Below are 22,289 nucleotides of genomic sequence, written 5' to 3'. Positions count from 1 at the left end.
CAAAGGCAATCACAACCATGCTGATAAAACGGACAAAACCGGAGTGCATGGAGCAGCTGTAGAGGTGAGTTTAATATTCGTTGTAGATTTATGTTGCACTCCCTCCCCAGACTGCATGGTGATTAATTTAATAGCTCACACAGAAATGCAAGTACCGCCCCCTCCTTAACTCTCCCCTCACACACACTCTCCTGCCCCACCACATCTAGACAACACCCAACAAGAGGGTCTTGGCCATGCCGTAAAGGTCAGCTAACCTCGTCTGTGTCGGACCAGTGAGGCAAAGGAAGTTCCATAGCTGAGCCTCCTACTCTTAAAGGCTCCATGGCGCCATCACGTTTGCATTTAAATCTAGCAACTGTTAGCTTGAATGCCCCCAGCTGACCCCAACTACAGTCTCTCAGACAGCCAGGCCCCAAGCCTCACAGGGCTTTATAAGAGATGATAAGGAAGACAGTGTTGTAGCTGAAGAACTGGCGTAAATTATTTCAGCAGTTGCAAATATGTTAACAACCGGATAGCCTCTACAGAACACTGCCAGACACCGCACTGGTGGCAAATCTTTCCCCAGGCTCTGCAGCAGCAGCAGTTCCTGGTACAGGTATTTTCCCCAGTTCCCAAGCTATTATCAAGGGAGCTTGTGGAATCCCCATCATCACTGGAGGTTTTTATGAACAGGCTGAACGAACACCTGTCAGGGATGGCCTAGGTATACTTGATCCTGTCTCAGCGCAGAGGGCTGGACTAGATGACCTCTTGAGGTCTCTTCCAGCCCTACATTTCTATTACTCTATGGTCCACAGATCTTCACAGCCCGCAGAGCCCATCCTGCTGGGCCACAGAATGGACCATTTTCAGAACTGAGCGGTAGGAGATTGTCAAGCTGGGAAAGGAGATCGTCTACAAGGCTTGCACAAAGCTGTCCAAAGAATTAATAGCTGGACAAATACCTCCACACTGCCCATCAATGTACCAGTGCCATGCAGCTTCACCACCAGCGCCCCCGCCTCAACAAAAAAACACATCCTGCCCAAGAATTTTATTCTTGAAAAACTTACAACAGGGAGGTGCCAGGGAGCACCTTCTGGACAGACATCTGTCACTTGAGCCCTTGAGCTAAGGTTCTAAACTCCAGCATCTCTTACTAGATACTGGACATGTACACTCATGGTCTGTTACCATGGGTAGATCACATCCCTTGTTTTGTCCCCACTGAGCTTTGGGTTATTTTCCTTCAAGACAGGACCCCTGAATCATCTTCTTTGAGTGTTTACCGAAGTGTGGCAGGTGCTCGCTGGGGATCACAACTAGCTGCCCGGACTGAGGATCTCTGGCAAACTGGTAGGCAGAAGGGATAGCACCCGCCATACTAGGGGGGAAGCCTGGAGTCATGCCTTGATGCAAGGATGGGTGGCCAAGTCCTAGAAGGAGAATCATCATCAAAATTCAGGTCAGACAATCAACAAGGGCTCCTGTAGACATTCATGCACTGGACATGGACAAATGAGGGGACAGGGAGAGAGAAGGGACACTAGAATGTCCAGCTGCCCACAGGGACGCAGCCGTACAGCACCTACAGGTGCATGCAATACTGCAGGTTATTTTCAGAGGGGTCTTTTCAAGAAACATCCCTCTTGAAATCAGGGAGGTGCCGTTAATCACCATGGTCGGTCACAGCAACCCTGTTCCTCTTTTATTCTTATGGGTAAGTTAAGAGCTTCACACAACCCTCCCTCTCCCAGAAAGACTCACCATAAGGATGGCCAGCTAGCCACATGGAAGGGCTGCCCGTCCTGGGTAGCCACGGGTGAGCTGCCAAATGTGAAGCTGGGTCAGCAGACCAGCGCCCTGAGCCAGTCAGGGTTGGCCCCCCCGTCACCATGAGGTTGGAGTTCAAACCATTTGTGGCACAACTGGAGGGATGCAGCCGGGCAAAGTCCGCCAGCTCCTTGCTTTCTCTGGGCATTGGGGGGCAAAAACAGAATCGTTAGAGCCATTCTTAGCACTGGGCATGTTGCACGGGCAAAGGAACAGACTGAGAAGCACACAAGGGATGTCAATTAGCGATGAACCAGAGCACTAGGGAAGAAGCGGAAGGAGGAGAGTGCATCTGGAGATTACTGGAACCCTCAAGAATCAGTCTTCAAAGTATGGATGAGAGACGCAGAGAGAGACCAGGAGGACACACACAGTGCCCAGGGGTCCCTTAGAATAAAGAGGAAGGTTAATAGCAGGCTCAGCTTGCGTTCCCTGCGCTGGTCCTGTTCCTCTGTCAACCCGTAGCCATCTCTCTCCACCTTCCCTCTCATTTGGAGCAGCTATGGGTTGTGCCCCAAGGTCTCATGGAGTTTCAGTCCTTGTGGGGGTGTTTGAAAGAATACTTTTGTTTGCTGATTCGGGCAGCTCTAGACACACACAAACGATGCCTGCAGGTTTGGATGCATTCTAGGTCCCCCCTACACTCCCAATTCCCAGCCCACTCAAGGACTGGTCTTTGTCCTTGGGGTCCTAAAGTCCAGTGCTCCCTGCTGACCCAGGGGAGAGCTGCACCAGAAGTGCTGACTCTGCCCAAACATGAGTGCCTGCCACACAGCTGGCTACATCTGTGACTTCATTCAAGAGGGTACAAGGCCAGGCACTCAAGCATGAGTCGCTAGGTGCATCCCCAAGCCCATGTGCACTGGAAGACGGCCTAGTTCACACCTGAAGGAGCAAAACACAGAACCTCACCTGAGTAGCTTCTCCTGGTCTCGCTCCAAACGCCCAGCCAGGAAGTGACTGTCTCTCTGGCGGGTGCGGTCGTCCCCGCAGTCATCATCTGAGCGGCCATGCCCTAAGACACAAACAATCAGCAGTTAATACAGGTGCTGTCCCTGAAAAGACAAGCAGCCCTCTTCCGGTCTGAGACGTGCCAAGTCCTCTCCCCTCCGCACCCGCGTTTCAAGGGCCACCGTCCCCACCAAAGGGTCACCAAAGGGTTGCAGCTCTAAGCCCCCAAGTAGCTAATAAAATCAGCTAAAGTGACGGGTCTGGAAGCAGGGACTTAAATGTGTCTGTTGATCAGAGACACAATCAAAATACACTATCTAAATGGGGACCCTGGGGTTTGGGGATTATTTTCTCACACTATTCCCGTCCCAGTCCTGTGTGGTTTGAAATATGTACTTTCAAGCAACTGAATTTAGCTAAGTTTGTCCCCTCCACTCTCCTGCTATAATCGTCTGCCAAGGTAGAAGAGAAGGGAGGTAAGTCCAAGAGGAACTGATTCTTAAAAGACAAAGTCCAGACTGCATTTCATTCTATGCGATCTGCACAAAGCTCACATCATCTGCGTGAACTATAGCAGCCATCCTGGGGTCAGGTTCTTTGGCCTGTACTGTACAGGTGTTCACACCAGATGATCCCAATGGTCCACTCTGGCCTTACAGTCTACAAATCTATGACCTTATGCATGCATCCACTCTGATAAAAGCACTCTGTGCCCAACAACATGTGTTGGGAGAGAGCTAGGACACAGATACTCCAGAAAAGCAATAGCCATCAGAGAAGCAACAGCCTTGATCCTGCAGTGCAATCTGTTAGCATAGAGCCCTCGTCTCTGCACAGAATCCAAGTGACTTCAAAGGGACTCTACCCAGACATAGGGAGGTGTTGCAGCACTAGGGCCTAGGATAAGATAGCAAGATCCAACGAGGGACTGGGCACTTACACTGGACACTTACCCAAGAGTACCCAGAGTTCTAACGACGAGTGCAAACGAAGAGTTCGGGAAGGGATAACCACCTCCTGCTTCAGGCTGTTCGACAATCTCTGTTAGGGATTAGGACGAGACCTTCACGGGGTGCAGGCTGTCCTGCTCTACTGTGGGGATTCTTGCACCTTCCTCTGAAGCATGTGGTGCTGGCCATTGTCAGAGACAGGAAACTAGATGGACATCAGGGCTGATCTAGTCTGGCAATTCCTGTGACCCAAGGGTATTTTAGCTCAGGTTGCCTTACATTTTCCACCCCTTTTTCTAAAGCTTTTGCCTATGCCTCTTATCCCCACCCCAACCCTACACTCTCACAAACACGCACTTCATTATTGCCCTTGCCTAGTACCTTTTTTTTGGTAGGAGGGGGCTAATAAAGCCCATCCCGGTTCCCAGTAAATCAATGGCACCAGGATGATTTAGTTGGTGTGGGTCCTGCTTTGAGCAGGGGGGACTAGATGACCTCCTGAGGTCTCTTCTAATATTCTATGATGCCTCCTTGTTCCCCTGACCAGACACACGCAGGTCCCCTTTAGCAGGCCCAGCTTTGGCCTTGGTGAGGCCCCACTCACGGCGGCGGTCCAAACTCCTAATAGCTGCCTCCCTTGAAACAGGGCGGCTTGCAGCCATGCTGCACTGCCTCACAGAACCGCACCTTTGTCCATTTACATCCCTTTCCCAAGGCCCCTCTGGCTGGGACTGGTGCACCAGGAAGCATCTCTTAACATCAAGTCTACTCTGCTGACAAGGATCCTTTCAAGGAAAGGCTCCGCTGTGTATTTCCGCAGACCTGGGCAGCCTGTGTTTTTTAGCTGTCAAGATTCCAATTCCCTCAGCTTCTACTGTCAGGAAAAATATTGTAGTGAAACAACATCTCCCCCACCTTCTCCCCCTGCTTGCTTCCAGTGGGCATCAGGCGGAAAGGCGCAAGCCCGATTCTCAAGCATCTCAACCAGCCTTCTCAAGGGGCTTTACATGGTGCCAGCATACGGCTCAAAGCGTGGCTGGACACTGCACTTTATGGACACTAGCTTCTACAGGCCGCTGCTTCCTTGAGCCGACAGATCACGCTGGATGCCAGCTTCTGGCACCCATTAACCACCCCTTCCCTAGTTTTAATGGCTTCCACACGCTTCTCAAAGGCCGGCCCAGTGGGGTTGAGGCTGGCACGGAACAGAGGCTGAGATGGCAGCCTCATGCCCCATGCCCCAATGAAAAGAGCAGCATCCTCTTTGCTGCCCCCGCGAGTGACTTCTCAGAGGACAGAGACAGGCCCCCTCCGGGGCGGAATCCCTCAGGAGCACAGTTTGAGCGCACAGGCCCTGTTGGGACGGGCTGATGGGCAGGGCATTTGGATCCTCTCTCTGGCTTGTAAAAAGCTACACTCCAGTGGCATTCTGTGCTGAGCTGCTTCATGCCCTCATGCTTCTCCCTGCTGTCCTGGGAGAACCATCATTCCTCCCCATGTTCAAACAGGCAACACCCCGGGGATTGTCTGATGGTCTTTGAAGGCAGAGCAGGGGGAAAAGAGAGGAGGGGAGATGGATTTTTCCAGGGACATCCAGCAAGTTAGCTGGCAGCATGGGTTGGGGGGGGGCGACGGGGGGTACAGCAATCCCACCTTAAGTGTGGCTTCTGCTCATCTACAGCTAAACACTGTGCTGTGATCCAACGCCAGTTGATCTCAGGGTTGGGATTATTTTAAGAGCTTGCTAATGTAGCCAACATACACACACCCGCAACCCAATCGCCCAGGTTTTTCCATTCAGAGCGCTTTTGATTTATTTAGTTTTAATCAAGGCCTGGCCGTCTTTCTGGCAGCTGGAATTGGGACAGAACTTTAGCTAGTGGCCTCTCGGGCTGTTTTCCCTCCTTGGCACCCCTCACCACCACCACCACCCAGCCTTTTCATTTGCAGAAAATATTTTATTTTATTTATTTAGCCATCTATATTATTTCAGATCCACTAGTTATAGCTGGGCTTTTACTTTTTATTTTTATTGTTTTTAAACCAACCCCCTCCCTGCAACTCATTCTTGCTTACATAACTCCCCCTCCCATAAGGGGACAGTCCCGTTTCTGTACAAGCCAGTGATTGTCCCGGTCTGTGAATGCCCATTTTGTCCATCTATATGAACATGACGCATGGAGCGCATACAAAATTCAATCACTTATGCACAGAGGAAAAGCTTAGGTCTGTTTCCTTGGCAACCAATGCCGAGTACTAAATACCTGCATTTTACTTGCCAAATACTACAGATTAGCCAACTAAAGCCTGCTTTCTCTTTCTTAAAAGGTCTAAACATTCACGCACCGTCCACTCAGCGCAAGCAAGCTAATGTTATTAGTAGAATCTCTCTTGGCGCACAAGGGGAAAGGAGGGAAGAGAAAGAAAAAGAACGGCCTTGTTTTCTGTATGAAAGCCAATTCCATCACTTAGCAACAGACCCAGAGGCCTGTTAGAATTCAACCTTTGTTTGCAGCCTTTTAGTTTGGCTCTGTAAATTACATTTAATGCAGGTTGGGAGGGTCTGAGGGCCTGAATGGCTTAACAAACAGCCCCCCGTGTTGGCTATCAGGCCTTCTGATGGCTCAAGACACAGCAGAGGAGAGCGTGGAAAGATGGAAGGGGGCTATGGGAATGGAATGGGGGGCTTACAGGGGAGGAGGCTGCTAACAGAGAGAAATATGACTCTCCGGACAAAGGTTTGGGCTAGAGGTGTGATGGCAGGGGTGATGAATCTCTGCCCCTCCAGAGAATTAAAAAGCTACGCTGAATGAACGTGTTTGTCTCACTCGGGCTCCCTCAGCACTGCCAATCAATCAATCAATCCTGGCTCAGACAGGAGGTCTGACAGGGAGAGTACTGGCCTGCGGGCTGACAGAGGAGAGGTGCCAATAGGAAGAAGAATAGGGAGGAGCGGTGGCAAGGTCAGGGGACACAGAGATTAGAACAGGGTCAGTTTAGTTGGCAAAGGAGTAGTGTGGTTTTATAACCCAGCACTTCAGCCTCTCAATAAAGCAGGAATGGTTCAAAAAGATGTTAATTTCCTCCTTAGCTGAGTTCCCATCCACGTACAAGTGAGCCCCAACTCTCCCTGCTAGGCTCTTGGACCCATTCCCCACTGAACCAGGCGTTCTTTCAGCAGAAGCCCTGACAGCCCCACTCTTGTTACCCCTTGTTGTCCGCAATCCCTTGGGTCTGTTTTTGTTGCAATGAGGGCGTGGGCGTGGGGGGGGGATTACAATATTTGGAGCATCTTTTTGGAAGTGGATTTTAGTGTATGGTTCAGCGCCCGGAGACCCTGGAAACACAAGGTCATTATCCCCTCTGACCCCTCTATTCAATTGCAGGAGGATTGACTCCAGTTCTGTTCCCTTTGGACTGACTGTGTGTTTACTCTATTGGGAGCATGCATCTCAGAGATGCATCAATACAGCTCTAAAATGCACTCGGAGAGCAGGATGGTATAGGCAAAGGCATCCACATACCTTGGGGAACCAACAGAGTAGAAAAGAGAGATTCATTATGGAAAATAAGATTCCTAACATGACAATATCTTTGGGAAGCCAGGTAAGGGCACTCATGGCCGCTCTACACGACATTGCATCGGCTTAACTTAAATTGGTGCAAGCCACCTCTTCACCCCAGGAGACACTCTGATTTTGGCTTGTGTAGGCTTAATCTGCTTTTTTTTTTAACCAGATACAACTAAGGAAAGGTCTGTGAATGGGTGCATCCCCCACCCTCAATCTGGTCACCTTACTTTGGAAACACAAGCAAATGCCATTAGATGCTGAGGGGGATTTCTTTTTCCTTGCAAAAACATTTTGACAAGAGACCCCACTTTCTTGTAAAAAGTTTTCAGTAAAATTTTTCAGGGGTTCATAAAAAAAGCCCAACAACTCTTCGATTTCTGGTCTTCAGCAGCTAAAAACTGAAACATTCAGGGCACAAATTATTTGGTTTCACAGAAAATCTGCTGCGCTGTCCCCCCAGCTGAAATTTGTCTGTTTTCAGTGACTGACAGCCGAAAGATTTTTAGTTTGACAAAAATTTTCAGGTTTTTCACCCCCAAAAAACGTACATTTCCCAGAGAAATTTCTGTTCTGATGAAAAAGCCATTTTTTGTCAAAAAGATTTCAAACGAAAACTCTAGACCAGCTTTAATCATAGCAGACTATGAAGGGAACGGGCCTGCCAGACACCACTGAATTCAGTGGGAAGACTGGTACTGACTTGATCTGGCTTGGGACAAGGCCTTATTTGAGCGGCCTAAATGTTCCTGCTGGTCTATGCCAGAGAGACTTGAGTTGCTCTTTGCTTGCTGATGGGCCTTTGGGGATAGCAATGGTTCATTTGCCCTTTGTGCTCCATCCCATTGCTCCTCCTGTCTGATTGCACATGAGGCTGTTGGCCGGGACAGTGAAAGTGTGGGGTCTCCAGCACCAGGACGCTTTCAGTTGTTTTGTCTTATCTGAAGGAAGGTTTTCATCCAGATAAAACTGGGGTACTACTGGTAGGTAGGGAAGCAGTTGGCCAAAGTGGCAGAGAAGATCTCCGCCCCTCCACTAGAGCTGATGTCACGATGGTTTTCAGTCTGGGGATCCTTCTGGATCCCCAGCTACTTTCTGGATGTCCACGCAGTGGTTGGTGGTGTGAGAGTGCCAATTACCTGTTCGTACCAAGAGCTGCAGCCTTTTATTCTGGGCATTTCGGGAAGTCTTATGATGGCTACCAGTGCCTTTGCCACAGAGTGGATTGCTATAACATACTTGACAGGGGGCAGCTCCTCAAGGGCATTCAGAGGCTGGGCCCCAAAATGGCTCTCGGTCCAGGGCATCTTTTGCAGAGGGTGATTCATACTTCCATAAGCTATGCTTGGCCTCAGGCTTGTTTTCAGGTGTCATTGGATGGCTGGTTTCAAGCAGCTAAACCCTAAAGGAGCTGGGGGCTTGTTGCAGAGACCACCTCTCTCCCAGTGTGACATTGCGGGAGGCAAGATGAGCCAAGGTACCGGAGCCAACAGCTCACCAGGGTTTTCCATCAGGAGAGTGGCCCGTTCTGTGGAGCAGGTGGCAGCTTGTACACCAACCCCGGCTCTAACCAATACCAGTGACCGCCTTGTTTTCATGGGCACTCAAGACTGATCCCAAAGCTTTAACCAACCCCATTCCCGCTACCCCTCCAAAACTGAGCCCATTAGCTTCCGGAAGGGATTTGTCATTTGTTTCTCACTGCACACACCAACAGGTGTGCTTCCCAGCCATATTTGTGTTGCACAACAGCGGCATCCAGTGGCCAGCTGGACCAATTGCAAGTATGAGTTTTCAGAGGTTCTCTCTTTAAACGGCCCTGCTTCTATTTAAAACAAGGCCCAAGGTGTGAACTCAGTCAGGCAGCAGCCCCCTCTGGTGATCTCTGCACCTCCGAAAGGTAAAAGGCAGTGAAAATCAAATAGGCGGGGTGCTAGATTTAAAAGGAAACCTGTTAAAAATGATCAGAGAAAGTGTGTTTGTTTCTGTGTAGCTCAGGGTGGGGGTGGCCACATCACAACCAGGACACAGGACAGAATGAACATAAGAAGCCTGATATAAAAAGAAACTCCACAAGTTAAATGAGGAAGCGAATGGCAGGTTTGCAACCCTCTGGCTTTAAAGCTGTGAAGCTCCATGTCTGTCCATCAGGCCTTATGACTAACAGCGAGCCAAGAGCCCAGCAGATGACTGCATTTAGCTCCCAATCTTGGGAGAATCTATTCTTTAACTGATGCATGGAGGGAGTTACATATGCAAACCCTCCCCAAGCACCCTTAGTCTAGCTTGAATTCAGTCCCGTCTGGCTTGACTAATGCAATGGAGCAATTCGGTCTTAGCAGACAAGAGCTATGTTCAATGTAGTCTCTTCCCTGAGCAAGGGCTGAATTTAGGGTAGGGTCCTACTCGGTGTAAACCAGTTGTAAATAATTCTAGATTAAATAATGGGTACGAGGTGTACCTAGTATTATTGGGGAGTGGCAAGTTCCAACCTGTAAGGCTCACTGGAACCAGGTGCAGGCGCCTGCTGGCCTAGGACGGGGAGGTGGGATCCCAAGAATGAGAACAGCTCAGGCAGCTGCAGGGCAAGCTGTTCCTGTATCTCACCCTGCCAAGGCCTTGGAGGCATGAAAGGGGAGGATTCCCAGCGCCCCTTCAATCCCTTGCCTCCCGCAGAGGCTGCTCACAAGGGGAAGCTGGCAAGTCTCCCTGGTAGCAGGAGACTTTTGGCTTGCAGTACACGGGGAAGCAGACTGAGGCTACCAAACTCAGCTTCTGCGGTACGGCCAGCAGAGGGCAGCTCTCGCTACCACGATGGCTGGACTCACACCAGTGCCCTGGAGAGGAAAGGCTCCCTGGGCTCTAACCAAGCCCCTGAGCCAACCAAGCAGCGTTTAGGTTTTAGTTTTCTCTGCCCCCATCCTGTTCTCATTCACCCCCCGATCCACAAAGGCAGCCTAGAGAGGGGAGCCCAGATCAGCCTCGGTGTCTCAATACATCCTTCCCCTCTGGGCACACCCCAGCATGGCAGAGTTCAGTCCCACGGGAGGGATCTCAAGGCTCTCAGACAGACCCCAGGGTCCTACCTTTTATGCTGCTCAGGGAGAGGGAGCGATCCCGGTCGGCCAGGCTGGGCCCCACTTTGCTGCTGCTGTTGTCCTTTTGCCGAGCAACCGCTACCGCTATGCCCACGGGCAGGTGCCTGACCTCCACCTCGCCCTGTGAGCCAATGCTCTCGCGGCCAAAGGACTTGGCACTTTCTGGTCTCTCCAGGTCTCTCTTCAACTGTTTCCCGGCTTGCTGGGAAAGCAGCTGCTGGATCTTGGAGGTGCCCAGCTGGGCGGAATCCAGCTTCATGTTGCCAAGCCCGCCGAAGGGGCTCTTCTTGCCGTTGCTTTGCCGAGCGGTCGTCTCCTTGGCAAAGCTGCCGCTGTACTTGATGAGGCTCTGCATGGCAGACCCTTCGCTGTGGGAGGTGGGGTGCAGAACGTCAGACGTGCCCCGGGACCCTACTGCTGAAGACCTCTGCAGGCCATTGGGGTCGAGGTACGCCTTCTTGACTTCCTCCTCCACCTGGCTGACGTGGTGGTGTTGGGCGGCCAGCACGGCCATCTGGGTAGTAGCAAAGTTGCCCATTTCAAAGGGTTTCCACTTGTGCTCGGGCGGCTTCAACTGCCGGTGGTCCAGGTGTTGCCTGGAAGAGTCTAAAGTGCCATATACCTTAGCTGCTTCTTTGGAGCCGGCCCTTTGGAAGCGGTCTCGTTCGCAGGTGCGGTGTTCTGGCTCCGGGCACGCCCTCAGCAAGCCCTTGGCGGCCAGGAACTCCCTGCTTTCCGGAGAGCCCAGCCCGGGCCGGTTCAGAAAGGGTTCCGAAGCCACTTGCCTCTTCAGCACCATGGAGTTGGCCCTTATCACGGATCCCTTCTCCCTCAGGGCCTCCATCCTTTTGGCATCGCTGTGGCAAGAGAAGTCCTGGGACAAGAGCGTGCGGGAGGCATCGGTGTGACCCCGCTCTGTGGGTGACTGCAACACACCCACTTTGCCCATGTCCTTGTCCTTCGCTTTGTTGTCCCGGGCCTGGGAGGCGATCTGGATGGGCCCATTCCTCTCATCGTAGGCCTCGACCGAAGGCACAAAGGTGGGGGCAACGACTTTGTGCTCCCGCCCGGGCTCCTTGGCCGGCGGGAAGATGGTGTACATGCTGGAATGGACAGACTGGGGTGGGAACGCAGAGGAGGGCGTCATTTTCCCTGGCTGGGAAGGGTGCGGGGAGGGGCAGCTGCAGGAGATGTGCAAAGCGCCCCCCGGGGTCATGGCGGAGTCACCCCTTTTCAGCCTGTCCGAGTGGACATGAGCAGAAGGCCTCATGTTCTCGTCGTGGCGGTTGGGGTCCTTGGCACAGCGGTCCTGCTCACTCCCGAGAGCTTTCAGCATGGGGTCCCCACCGCCGTTGCAGTTGTTGAGCGAAGAGGTCTGTAGTGGATTCTTGGACTTTGGTTCCCCGCTGCCAGCCCCCCGGTTTGGTATGTGCTCGGCTAGGAACGGGGACAGCCGCTCCCCTGCCTTCACTGGCTTCTCCAAGCCAGTCCCTTTCCGGTCGCCGTCGGGTTTGGCTTCCTGGGTCAGATCCACTACACTGCGAGGCCTGGGCTCCTCTTTCGGCTTGCCATCTTTCTTGGGGAAGTGCAGGGAGAGGTCACTCCGACAGGCCCGCTCCTTGCCGGGGGTGTCTTTCAGGCCCTCTTTGGAGCTCTTGTGCAGGTGCCCGAGGTCCTTCTCGCGGTGCAGGGTGCTTGGCGTGTGGTTGGCCACTGTCCTCGAGACGGGGGCTTGGGGGTGCAAGGCAGACTGTCCCGCGTGGCCAGATAAGTAAAATCCATCTGCAAAATGAAATGGAACAAGATTACCTTGGTTTCTCTCCACTGCAGACTCCCAACCACGACTGCTCCCATTAGGAGCCCAAAAACGCTCGGCTGTGACTCACCAACATGGGGAAAATGGGGCCAGGCCAATATGGGACGAGCATTTAGATGCTCTTGGCAAGGGGGCAGGACAAATCCCAAACCTTTAGTCCTCAGCATTAGCAGAGAGCCAGGAGTCTAGTGGGGTTCCCAGAACACATCCAAGCCCCACCAAATCCCAACCATCAGACTGAAGGGGAGAAGGATCTTGCCAAGAATCCCCCCCTCAATCACAGCACCTCCGTCAAAGATAGGCCCCCAGGTCACCTGCCCTGCAGTGATGCAACGGAGAAACTGCCTGAGACTTTAAGGGAGGGGCACACGAGCCTCTCTTTTTCTGAAGGGGAGGGCACCACGGGCGAGTCAGACCAACCCAAGAACCTGCTCATACAGAGCCCGCAGAGTGTGTGGCTCATATGGAGCCCGGGTGAAAGGGCTGAGATGGGATAACTACGGTTGTGAAGGGTTAATGACGCGCATTTGATTGGTCAAGATTCTTCTGGGGTCTCCAGGTACTTTTCAAGATCAGCCTCTCAGCCTCCTACCAGGGTCAGCTCTCGGAGCACCACCCAGCCAGCAGCTGTAGTTCTGCATTTTAACTCCAGACTGGGCTCAGCTGGGACCCCTCCTGTCACCCATCATCAGACAGCACACCCCCCCTTAACCCTTTAGGGACTGGGACAAAGTTCCAATGGTTTGACGGCTGGCAGGTAGCCTGGTACGGGCTCACGTGGGACAATCTAGGGCACTGGCTGCCAGGGCTGAGGTTCAGGCCCCCATCGCACCAGGTGTGAATTGAACGACACCCACCAAGTCCCGCTCTCCCATCCCTCCCCTCCCGCAACTGTCAGCCTGGCCGGAAACCCCTTCAACACAATGGCATGACGTGTCCAGGGCTGAGCACAGATATGTTTTGAGACACAGCTGGTCACTGGGATGGGCCAGCTCCAAGCATCGAAGGGTTAATTCATGAGGCTAGGCTGATGGACCTGTCCCTAACGGCATCAGCCCTTTGGTATTTAAGTTTCCTTATAAAAGGGCTGCCCTGCAGAGGCTTCTCCCTTCTAGGGAGCAGGGGAAGGGAAGGGATCAGCGCAACCCAAAGGCTGACTCTCTCTGGCTGCTGGGCAGAGGATCTCCGGACATGGAAGAGCATGCTGGTGAAATCTGATTGCCACCATGGGAATCTGTCTTAATTAGAGTCACAGATGACCCCAGGCAGACAGGGGAAGCCCCCATAAGCTGTGATTTGCACCGCAGCAGCAAACCCCCATTTCCAGCAGTGGTTGTTCGCACTGGTGCCCAGAGGATTTGACCTGTCTTTGCTGGTGGTTCGCTCTGGTGTGGCTATGTTGGTGGCTGGGCCTCCATTCAGGGAGTGGTAAGGAGGGTGGATGGAGAGGTCTCTCAGAGGACGGGGATGGGGAAGGAGCGGCGAGGATAGAGAGGAAGAGCCCGTTCCAGTTGCACAGAGAGGGACAACAACCCCAGTTCCAAACACACCGATGCAAGCAGACTGACCTTTCTGTGACTCAAAGAGGCTATGCTGACCCAGCTGGGCCAGGAGGGGGCTACCGCTGCGGGGGGGCTCAAGGTGGCTTAGGGGAATGTACGACGGGTAGAGCCCATTGGGCAGATGGGAGAAGCCTGAAAAACAGAAGAGGAAACATGTTTCAGAACAGCCGGCTCCCTGTGTTGGAACAAACCCCGCAGAGCTACAGACTGTTATGGCTGGCAACCCCCCCCCCTCCGCCCCGCCCCGCACCACACCAGAAGAGGCGGCTTTGCTTGAACAACCCATTGTGTCACGCCAGGCTGCAGGGTGCTGAGAGTCAGACTCATACTCCAGGGCTCCAGAGCACCATGTAGATCCTCCCACCAGGGGGCGCTGCCTGCTGCCCTGATATTTCCCCTTGAAGTCAGGAACTTCTGTGGCTTCAGATCACAAGGCATTACTGCACCAGGTGTGTCGCCATCCCGCTGTGATGTAAGCACTGCCCCACTCCATAGGCAGCTGCAAGGAGTGATCAACGTGTCAAAATTTGCAACAAAACTCCCCATCGCAGCAATCCCACTGTAACCAGTGTTGTGGCAGCAATATCGTTGAGAATCCATAAAACAACGGATTGAAAGAGCCACAACAGAATCTGAATAGAGACAGACAGTAACTGTGGCCTGTGCTCAGAGCAGCATCTGGACGACCTAGTTAATATTTCAAATTATTTAGACGCTGTTCATGATCTTTTGGTATGTATATATTTACACAAGGCACACTGATGAACTGGCTATGCGCACCATTGCCACCTACTGAATGGAATCCAACCTGCTTCATTTTTGTGTTACAACTTGTTTTTCAAGGTTTATTAGTTTTGGTTTTCTTTTAACAATTTTTGAGTTCTACGTAGATGTCAAAAAATTAGCTTTGTCTTTGTATATACACGTAGTTCTGTTTCAAACAGCACTACATTAAAGCACACTAGAGCACCCTTAGCACACACCAGCAGGGTCTACACAGATCAATTAACGTGCAACACATTACTGTGCTTTAGAAATCATACGGCCGTAGTCCACATTACTGCGCAGTGTAAACAAGCTCTTAGAGATAAGCCTGGGATCAGGAACATCACCTATGTAAACGAACTGCACTGGGAAAGGAGTGAAGTCAACATAAATTGAGTAACTATTTCTGGTATTTTTCTGATGTGTTTTGGATGAATAGTGATTTCATTTATTTTGTACTGGGGGTGTTTTACTGGTGTTTATTGGTTAAAACCAAAACCCCCAATCCCTGGTTATAACCCCTATATGGCTCACTCCTAATGGAGATCTTTCTTTGGCCCAAGTTCTTTTCAGAGCAGGATGACCAGAGCTTTATCCTAGCAGTCACTGTGATGTTTCAAGTGGCTGAAGTGGAGAGCAAAGAGACAACTGCTAAATCCCAGGTGGGACAGATTTGCTACAGTTCTATGCATAATTATATAAAAACATCGCATGTACGCCCTTTGCAAGCCATGAAGTGTTCACACAGGAACATTCAGGCTGTGTGTGGACTGCGAAATGTGCCTTTTTATTCCATGGGCTGGACAGAGTTGCGTAACTCCTGAGCACTGATGCAACTAGGAGATTTATTCTAGATTAGTGACTAGTACGTTCATCTAGATCACGCTCCCTTGCCAGGAACTGGGGTAAGGAACAAATGACTGAAAGTGTCCCATCTGGCAGGGCCCATGGTTACAGTAAGGGGAGGAGACCCAAACCCATTTCCCTTGCAAACAACCACTTGAGTCTCAATTCCACAGCTACTGTGTGCAAAAACCAACCGAAGTCCGTAGGAGTTCTGCACACAGAGCAGAATCAGTCATGAGAACGCGGACATTTTTCAGAACGCAAATCAAGTGAAAGTTTGGCAACACATGGGAGCAAATACTCTCCACGCATGCTCTTCAAAGTGGTAAGCTCTCAACTTCGCGGCTGACCTAGCTGTCCCCACCAGGCATCTGCCCAGGCCTTTGGGAAAGGGGGGTGGGGATGGGGAGAGGCACAGAATCTAATATTTGGGGAGGCGAATCCGTGTGGGAATGGTGCCAAGAAGGTGTTGAAGAAGTAGCTGCTCTAAGGGGGTACATGCAGGGCACCATCCCATGACCCACTGTTTCATTTTCTTCACCGCCCACTGTCACCTCTACACCAGGGCCTTATCCAGGCTTCTTTCCTGAAGATCTCCCACTTGATGCAGGTCCACCCATGCAGGACTTTCTAGCAGCCTGTCCACACTGGCGACTTTGCCAGAACTCCCACAAGTGGCAGCCTTGGTAAGAAATTAAGGAAAAAACGCTGCTGGAGTGGACAGGATCAAACAGTCTTCAAGCCCAAGTAAGCATGTGTGATTGAAGCCTGGTTCTAACAAGGGCAGGGGATGTTTTCTGCATTGGCTGTTGAACATGGCTAGTTTTTTAGCACAGATCTGCCCTATGAGGTCCCATCTATCCAGACTGTAGAACTGAATGAGGTCAGTGGCCCAGAGATGGCTACTTCACCTTGATCCCCCTTTCCACGCTGCGGCTGCAAAGGCAGTTTCAAAGACAGAGGCATAAGAAGAACCTGGAATCAGTTTGCTACTCACTAGCCACTTGCTGAATTTCCTGAATCGCACGTATCGATTCCCCCTCCCCCTAGGCAAAACAAAAACATAACGTCTCGGGCTTTCTACGGCCCCCAGAACAAGGGAGGCGATGGGCGCACAAGGCAGGGAGCCACTCAGGAAGGAGTTCAGGTGACCAGAGCAAATCGCAGTCACTAAGATCTCCCCTCTGCTCTGGCTTTATAAGGGGAATCCATGCACTGGTGGGAAGACACAACGAACACACGCCAGCAAGGTGGCTTCTGGCCCAGGCCAGAACACGGGGCTCACACAGCAAAGAGGGGCTGCGACAGGACCCCTGCTCCAAACGTTCCGAATGTTGGGGTGCTTGAAGCCTGCACCAGGCTCTGAATTTTGCAGATTGGCCCCTATCTTTATAAGGGACCAAGGTAAAACCCAGATCCAAACAACCGCAACGTGTACACAAGACACAAATCCCAACTCTGCCACTTGAGCCCCTCTCTAATGTCTCTAGCGCTTCGGGTAACCCTGAGCATACCCTGTGAGACAGGTGTGCATGATGGTCAGACCCCAGGAGGAGCACCTAGCTCCCAGGCCTGGGAACACAGCACTCAGCCAGGCCTCTCTCTCTCATAGACACACACAGTTGTGGAGGATCCCACTGAACTGCTGGGCACAGCAAGCCTGGTGGTCTGGGAAACATTCCCCTCCTCCCCTTAGCCAGGGATGGAGAAGTCCCAAATCCTGCCCAACCAAGCCAGATCACAGCACAGGGTTACATCGTCACCAGCAGCCAGCGGAAAAAATGGAGAATGAGCACATGATGAGAAAACCCTCTTTGGGAAGGGGGATGCATCCATTGCGCACCTGTACACACACACAGCTTCCCACTGAACCCCCACACCAACCACAAGAGAAGACACAAGTAGGGATCTGGAGGTCAGACGACTGCTTAACACACGTTGCTCCTTTTGCCGGCTGTGGCCTCGGCAAAAGACACCGGATACCTCGCTGGCCCCTGCACCATGTGGCAAGGCCAGAGGGACAGGCTTTATTGCAACAAGCAACATACAGCTTACCCCAGACACAGGCTTCTGCATGGGAAGGGGGCAACCCATGGCCCTCTCCCCCTGGTGTCAACGGAGCAGAAAGCTTTGCAATCCAGCACAACATCCTGGGCCAACAGACACCTCAACAGTCCCCACAAGCTCTACCTTGCTGCTTCTCCAGCTGATCGCGCGACCCTAGCCCGTGGCATCAGGGGCATTGCCAGCTTGCACAGGGGCAAAAAGCTATTACTGAGCACCTATGGCCACAAGGTGACCCAACCCCATCTCCCACCTGAACGATGCTCTGAAAGCAACGCTCCCCTCCACCTCGGTAGGAGAGGGGGCAGCCCCAGAAATCAGCCACTGCCATCAGCATTCAGGTTCTCTCTCTCTTTACCTTCATGGGAGTGAGCAGCCCAGAGTTGCACCATCTGTAGGTCGGCGGGGGTGGGTGACCTGAAGGACAGGTCAGAGGGTAAAGGGGTAGGGCTTCCATGGGGCGTGGAGGAGGTCCCTAGTCCGCTGGCCACATACCCACCCAGGAAGGCCTCACCTGAATGGGGGAGGATGGAGAAGAAAGTCAGGGTTAGGTACCAGCTTTAAAGCAGAGGTTCTTCCCAGCTTGCACCCCTCCCACTGCCATCTGCCATGCCCCAGTGCCCACTCCTCTATTGCCCATTAGGAGGCCTAATGAGAAAGCCCTGCAAAATAAGCAAGTCTCTGGCTTAGGCGCATGTTCCCACTTGGTTCCCCCTGGCCACAAACCCTTGTGATCTGTAGCGAGAGGGGACACATGGGCCCGTGCAGGGGGAGCAGGGCTGGCAGGCAGCAGCTCTCTCGTTCCCATCCCCAGCTCTCGTGCTGATTCCCTGGGCAAGACTGCTGCCCCTCAGTGTCCCTTGCTGTAACACGGCGGCAATGAAATGGACCTGCTGGCGGGGGCGTTGCGAGGATGAGCACGGCTAAGACGTAAACCACGCCAAGAGCGGTTAGCACAGGAACTTGGTGGATGCAGCTGTGTCAGCCCAGCCGAAAAACCTCTTCATCTTTGCTCTGCTTTCTAAACTGCAGGGGGAGGGCTTGGCCCGGGGACTCACCAACGAGAGGAGATGCGACAGATCAGACGATTAAATACAGCCAACCACACAAACCACACACACAACGGGGGCAATGGTTGCTCTTTGCTCTGAGGGACTGGTACGGTGGGGAGGCAGATATGCCCAGCCAGACCCAGTTTGGGTTAAAAGTCCCCAGAAGAAAGTCTTCAGAAAGGATCGCCCAAAATCTACGCGGACCCACAGCGAAACAGGAGCAGGGAGTGCGCGTGAGTGAGATCACCGCGTAGCCATTTCCATCAGGACGGGCAGTGAAAGATCCAACCTGCCCCCTCTGGTCTCATATTTCAAACCCGCTGAGAGCGGAGCAGCCTCTGAGTTTTGTCCTGCAGGCTATTTCCGCCAGCAAATGCAGACCCATCCCTGGACCATTCAGCATAGGGGCTAAGTGAAATGATGGCAGAGGAAAAGAAAACACTTGCAAGCTCTCCCTGTGCTTAGAAGAGGCCAGAGCCTCCCCAGGCGGGCGGCTCCAGTGCCCAAGCCAGACAATGCACCACACGCTGCTGGCATGCGCCCGTATCAGCGGAACTGTGCGCCGCTGGAGCCCAGCACCTTCCAGGAATCGCACACCCGCCGCTGCACAGCTCCCCCCCAGCAGACAAGGACTGTCGCCCTGGCTCGTAAGGGCCGGCTATCAGAGCATTGTCAGCCAGCTCCCCGCGATAGGAAAAGCTGGTAGATGTCGGAAAGGCTGAACAAGACCTTTAAAAAAAAAAGGCACCTACCCGGAGATAAACCTAGAGGCAGATGTGAGAGAAACCGGGCATCACTGAGGGTCACTCATCCCCACCACTCAAGGCAATCAAGCCTGTTGGCCCCGCGCTCCGTTCCATGCAGGCTCCTTGCTCGTGACCCAAACCACAACCATTACAAGGCCATGCCAGGCAAAAGCAGGACTCAGGACGCACGACCCACGGCCCATGAGATCTGGCGCAGGACGGGGCTCCTGGAACCAGCTGGGAGGCAGCAGGCTAGCCTAGATATCCCTGGTCTCGACGGGGCAGCGGGGACAGAGCCAGCCACAGAGCCAGCACAGGGAACCCACAGATGGAACAGCTCATGCACAGAGAGGGTGTGGGGAGACACCACCATGTGCTGCAGCGATCCCTTCCCCTCAGAAGCCACAGACTCTTCGCCGGAAGCTCGGTGGCCTCCGAGGCTGTGCAGGAGATTAAGTAACTTTCCCCCCCACTCCACACATGTGCACAGATGCCGCCGGTTGGCCAGTTATGGGGTTTCTGCCTCTTATGAAATAGTGCTAACGGCCGATGCTGTGCTGGCCTCTTGAGCAGCTCTTCTGATGGATGGACGTGTTGGCGGGAAGTGGGGAGATCAGAGAGAGAAGTGGCGCAGGCCCAAGCCAAGGCCTGCAAGGAGCAGATGTGCCCGTGCCCTCTCCCCTAGATCACTGTAAACAGCAACTGGGATGTGAGATGGTGACACAAACAGCTCACTTGGCTGGACAACCAGTTAAACATTAAAAAGCTCCATTTCCCAGCCGAGGAAGAAAGAGAGAGGAATCCCAAGTGCACTAAATACGCAGCCTCGGAGTCCGGGCCGCAAGGTGTACTAAAGGCCAGGGGTTGTCTCATGCCTGCACCACCACCTGGACAATGAGCCAGGAGTGGTGCTGAGCCCTAGAACTCATTACCTGCAGTCACCTGCCAACCTAGTGTCCTGCACCACTTGCATTTCCGGTCTCATGCTCGGAGTTAGCAAGGGACCAGGCAGGTGTCTCTTATCCCCCGAACCATCAAGGCTACTGGGACTCACACTTAGCACAATTTGGATCCAGCTCCCAACACCCCATGGTTTGGGGAGATGGGGAGGGTTCAGATACCTGAGAGTTGCGTTCAGACCCATCTCTTGTTATGAGCTAATAGAAAAGGATCCATCCACCTTCTACAAACTTCCTGCCGTTACGTGTCGAAAGATTCTACATCAAAGGGGATCACAGAGGACTCTAGGATCAACATGCGGGAGCACTGCATGGGGATCCGGCATTAGCAGACCCTCATTCCAGTCTGCCACCTCAACATTTCCGGAGAGCTGTTCTTCTCCGGGTTTGCAGACTCCAGATTTTCTCTCACAGAAAATGGTGGTTTCCATGTACAGTGCAAAGGACAGCTCAGGCCACCTGGAGCCAACCGACCCAGCTCAGGGGGGCTGTTTGACATTTCCACCTCCATTGTCTCTCACAGTGATAAAAGCCTGGGATGGATAATGGGGGAGCAGATGCCAGAGCGTGTCCTAAGAGCATGGAGACATGAACAGGGAAATATACAGCCCTGTAGTTAGCCAGCATTCAGAGCTGCAGCAAAAGACAATCTGAGGCTCCGCCAAACTGCAGAAAATATAGCACTAATCTATCAGCAAACACACATCCATAATTCATACCCCCTGCCCGTGCATGCAGAGTGCAGAGCCCGCAGCTCTTGGGCCAGGCGGTGATAAGGATAGGGCATTCCTTATACACTCTAGTATAAACCCCTCCCTTCCCAACTTGGAACATGCCCCTCGATGAAATGCCTCCCCGCTTCGGGCCCCCTGGCAAAGTAGCTCCCACACGTTCAGTATTTTTACGGAGAGTCTAGTGCCTATAAGGAAGGGAGGCCCAGAGAGAGCCACACACGGCATCAGCTGCGGCTGTGCAAAGGGAATGTGGGCACACTTCGATCCAGACCCACAACGCCCCTGGCTCTGCTACCCCCCTCCAGGGCAGAGACTGCAAGTTGTACCACCAGATAGGAGAACTGTAGGGATGCGACAAGCATCTTCTAGGGACAAGCAGGGGTTTCAGCCAAAGGTCTAGAGAATGGCAGCCCGCAGGTGGAGTTCCCTCTAAGCTGCAACAGCCTATTAAACACCACACAAGCGCTCAAGGCTGCTGCAAGGAGAGATGCCTCTCCTGCAGCCCAGGACCTTCCGCAGCTGCAGGAGAGGTGCCTCTCCCCACCAGCCCCAGACCTGCCACAGCCAGGAGAGAGGTACCTCTCCCCCCTGGGCCCCAGCCCATCCCATCCCCAGACCTGCTGCGGTTGGGGGAGAGGTGCCTTTCCCACCCCAGCCCAGGTGCTGCTGTAGGGAGAGAGAGCTGGGGGGAGCCCTCTCCCCACACCATTGCTCTGGAGCAGCCTGCACCCCAAACCCCTTCTCCCCAGCTCCACCCCAGAGCCCGTACCCCTAGCCGGAGCCCTCACACCCCAATCCTCTGCCCCAGCCCTGAGTCCCGTCCACACTCCAAACCCCTCCACCTCACCCCCTCCACGTGAATTTTGTGATGTGCACCAATCTGGAGGCGATGTGTCACACATCACCTCCATATTGGTGCACATCACAAAATTTATTCCGCACATGCGTGCGTGGGAAAAATTAGAGGGAACCCTGCCCCCAGGCTTTCATTTTATACCCCCCCCCGCTCCCAGACACACAAATCTGACTTGGTCTAAACTGAAACCAATTAAAGAGAAAGAAAGAGAGAGATCTAGGCTGAGATTGCCAAAGGAGCCTAAAGCAGTTGGGGGCCTAATTCCCTTACACTCCTTTGGAAATCCCAGACTTAGCCTGCATTTCCAAATTGAGCCCCTTTAGGAAGCAAACAGACACAGCATGTTGGCTGGACCCCAATCTCCTTCAAAGATCCAGGGAAAAATGTGGAATAGAAAGAACCCTTCCTGGTCATTTCTCCTGGAGACCCAAGCCTAGAGACTAGAACTGAATCTACCTACCCATAGCCGACAGCTGCTTAGGAGGAAGGTGTTGTGGCTAAAG

The 22,289-nt window shown here is 52.8% G+C and overlaps 1 protein-coding gene across 9 annotated transcripts in view; it reads right to left on the bottom strand.

Annotated features, from left to right (window-relative positions):
• Positions 1–22,289, bottom strand: part of TNRC18 (trinucleotide repeat containing 18) — an 89,673-nt gene that overhangs the window by 40,835 nt on the left and 26,549 nt on the right. For 7 of the 9 annotated variants that reach the window (XM_048867049.2, XM_048867044.2, XM_048867045.2 and 4 more), the window contains 6 exons: positions 17,798–17,953; positions 13,771–13,896; positions 10,375–12,168; positions 2,731–2,833; positions 1,753–1,958; positions 1,275–1,421 (listed from right to left, as the gene is read on the bottom strand). In XM_048867049.2, the coding sequence (XP_048723006.2) occupies positions 1,275–1,421; positions 1,753–1,958; positions 2,731–2,833; positions 10,375–12,168; positions 13,771–13,896; positions 17,798–17,953 (2,532 nt within the window). Of the gene's footprint in view, positions 1–1,274; positions 1,422–1,752; positions 1,959–2,730; positions 2,834–10,374; positions 12,169–13,770; positions 13,897–17,797; positions 17,954–18,165; positions 18,263–22,289 lie in introns of those variants that run through there. The other 2 variants (XM_075117590.1, XM_048867050.2) reach the window with 2 other exon arrangements.

This window comes from Caretta caretta, chromosome 10 (assembly GCF_965140235.1).
Source record: "Caretta caretta isolate rCarCar2 chromosome 10, rCarCar1.hap1, whole genome shotgun sequence".
Lineage (NCBI taxonomy): Eukaryota > Metazoa > Chordata > Testudines > Cheloniidae > Caretta > Caretta caretta.
This window is presented reverse-complemented; position numbering and strand designations above follow the sequence as displayed.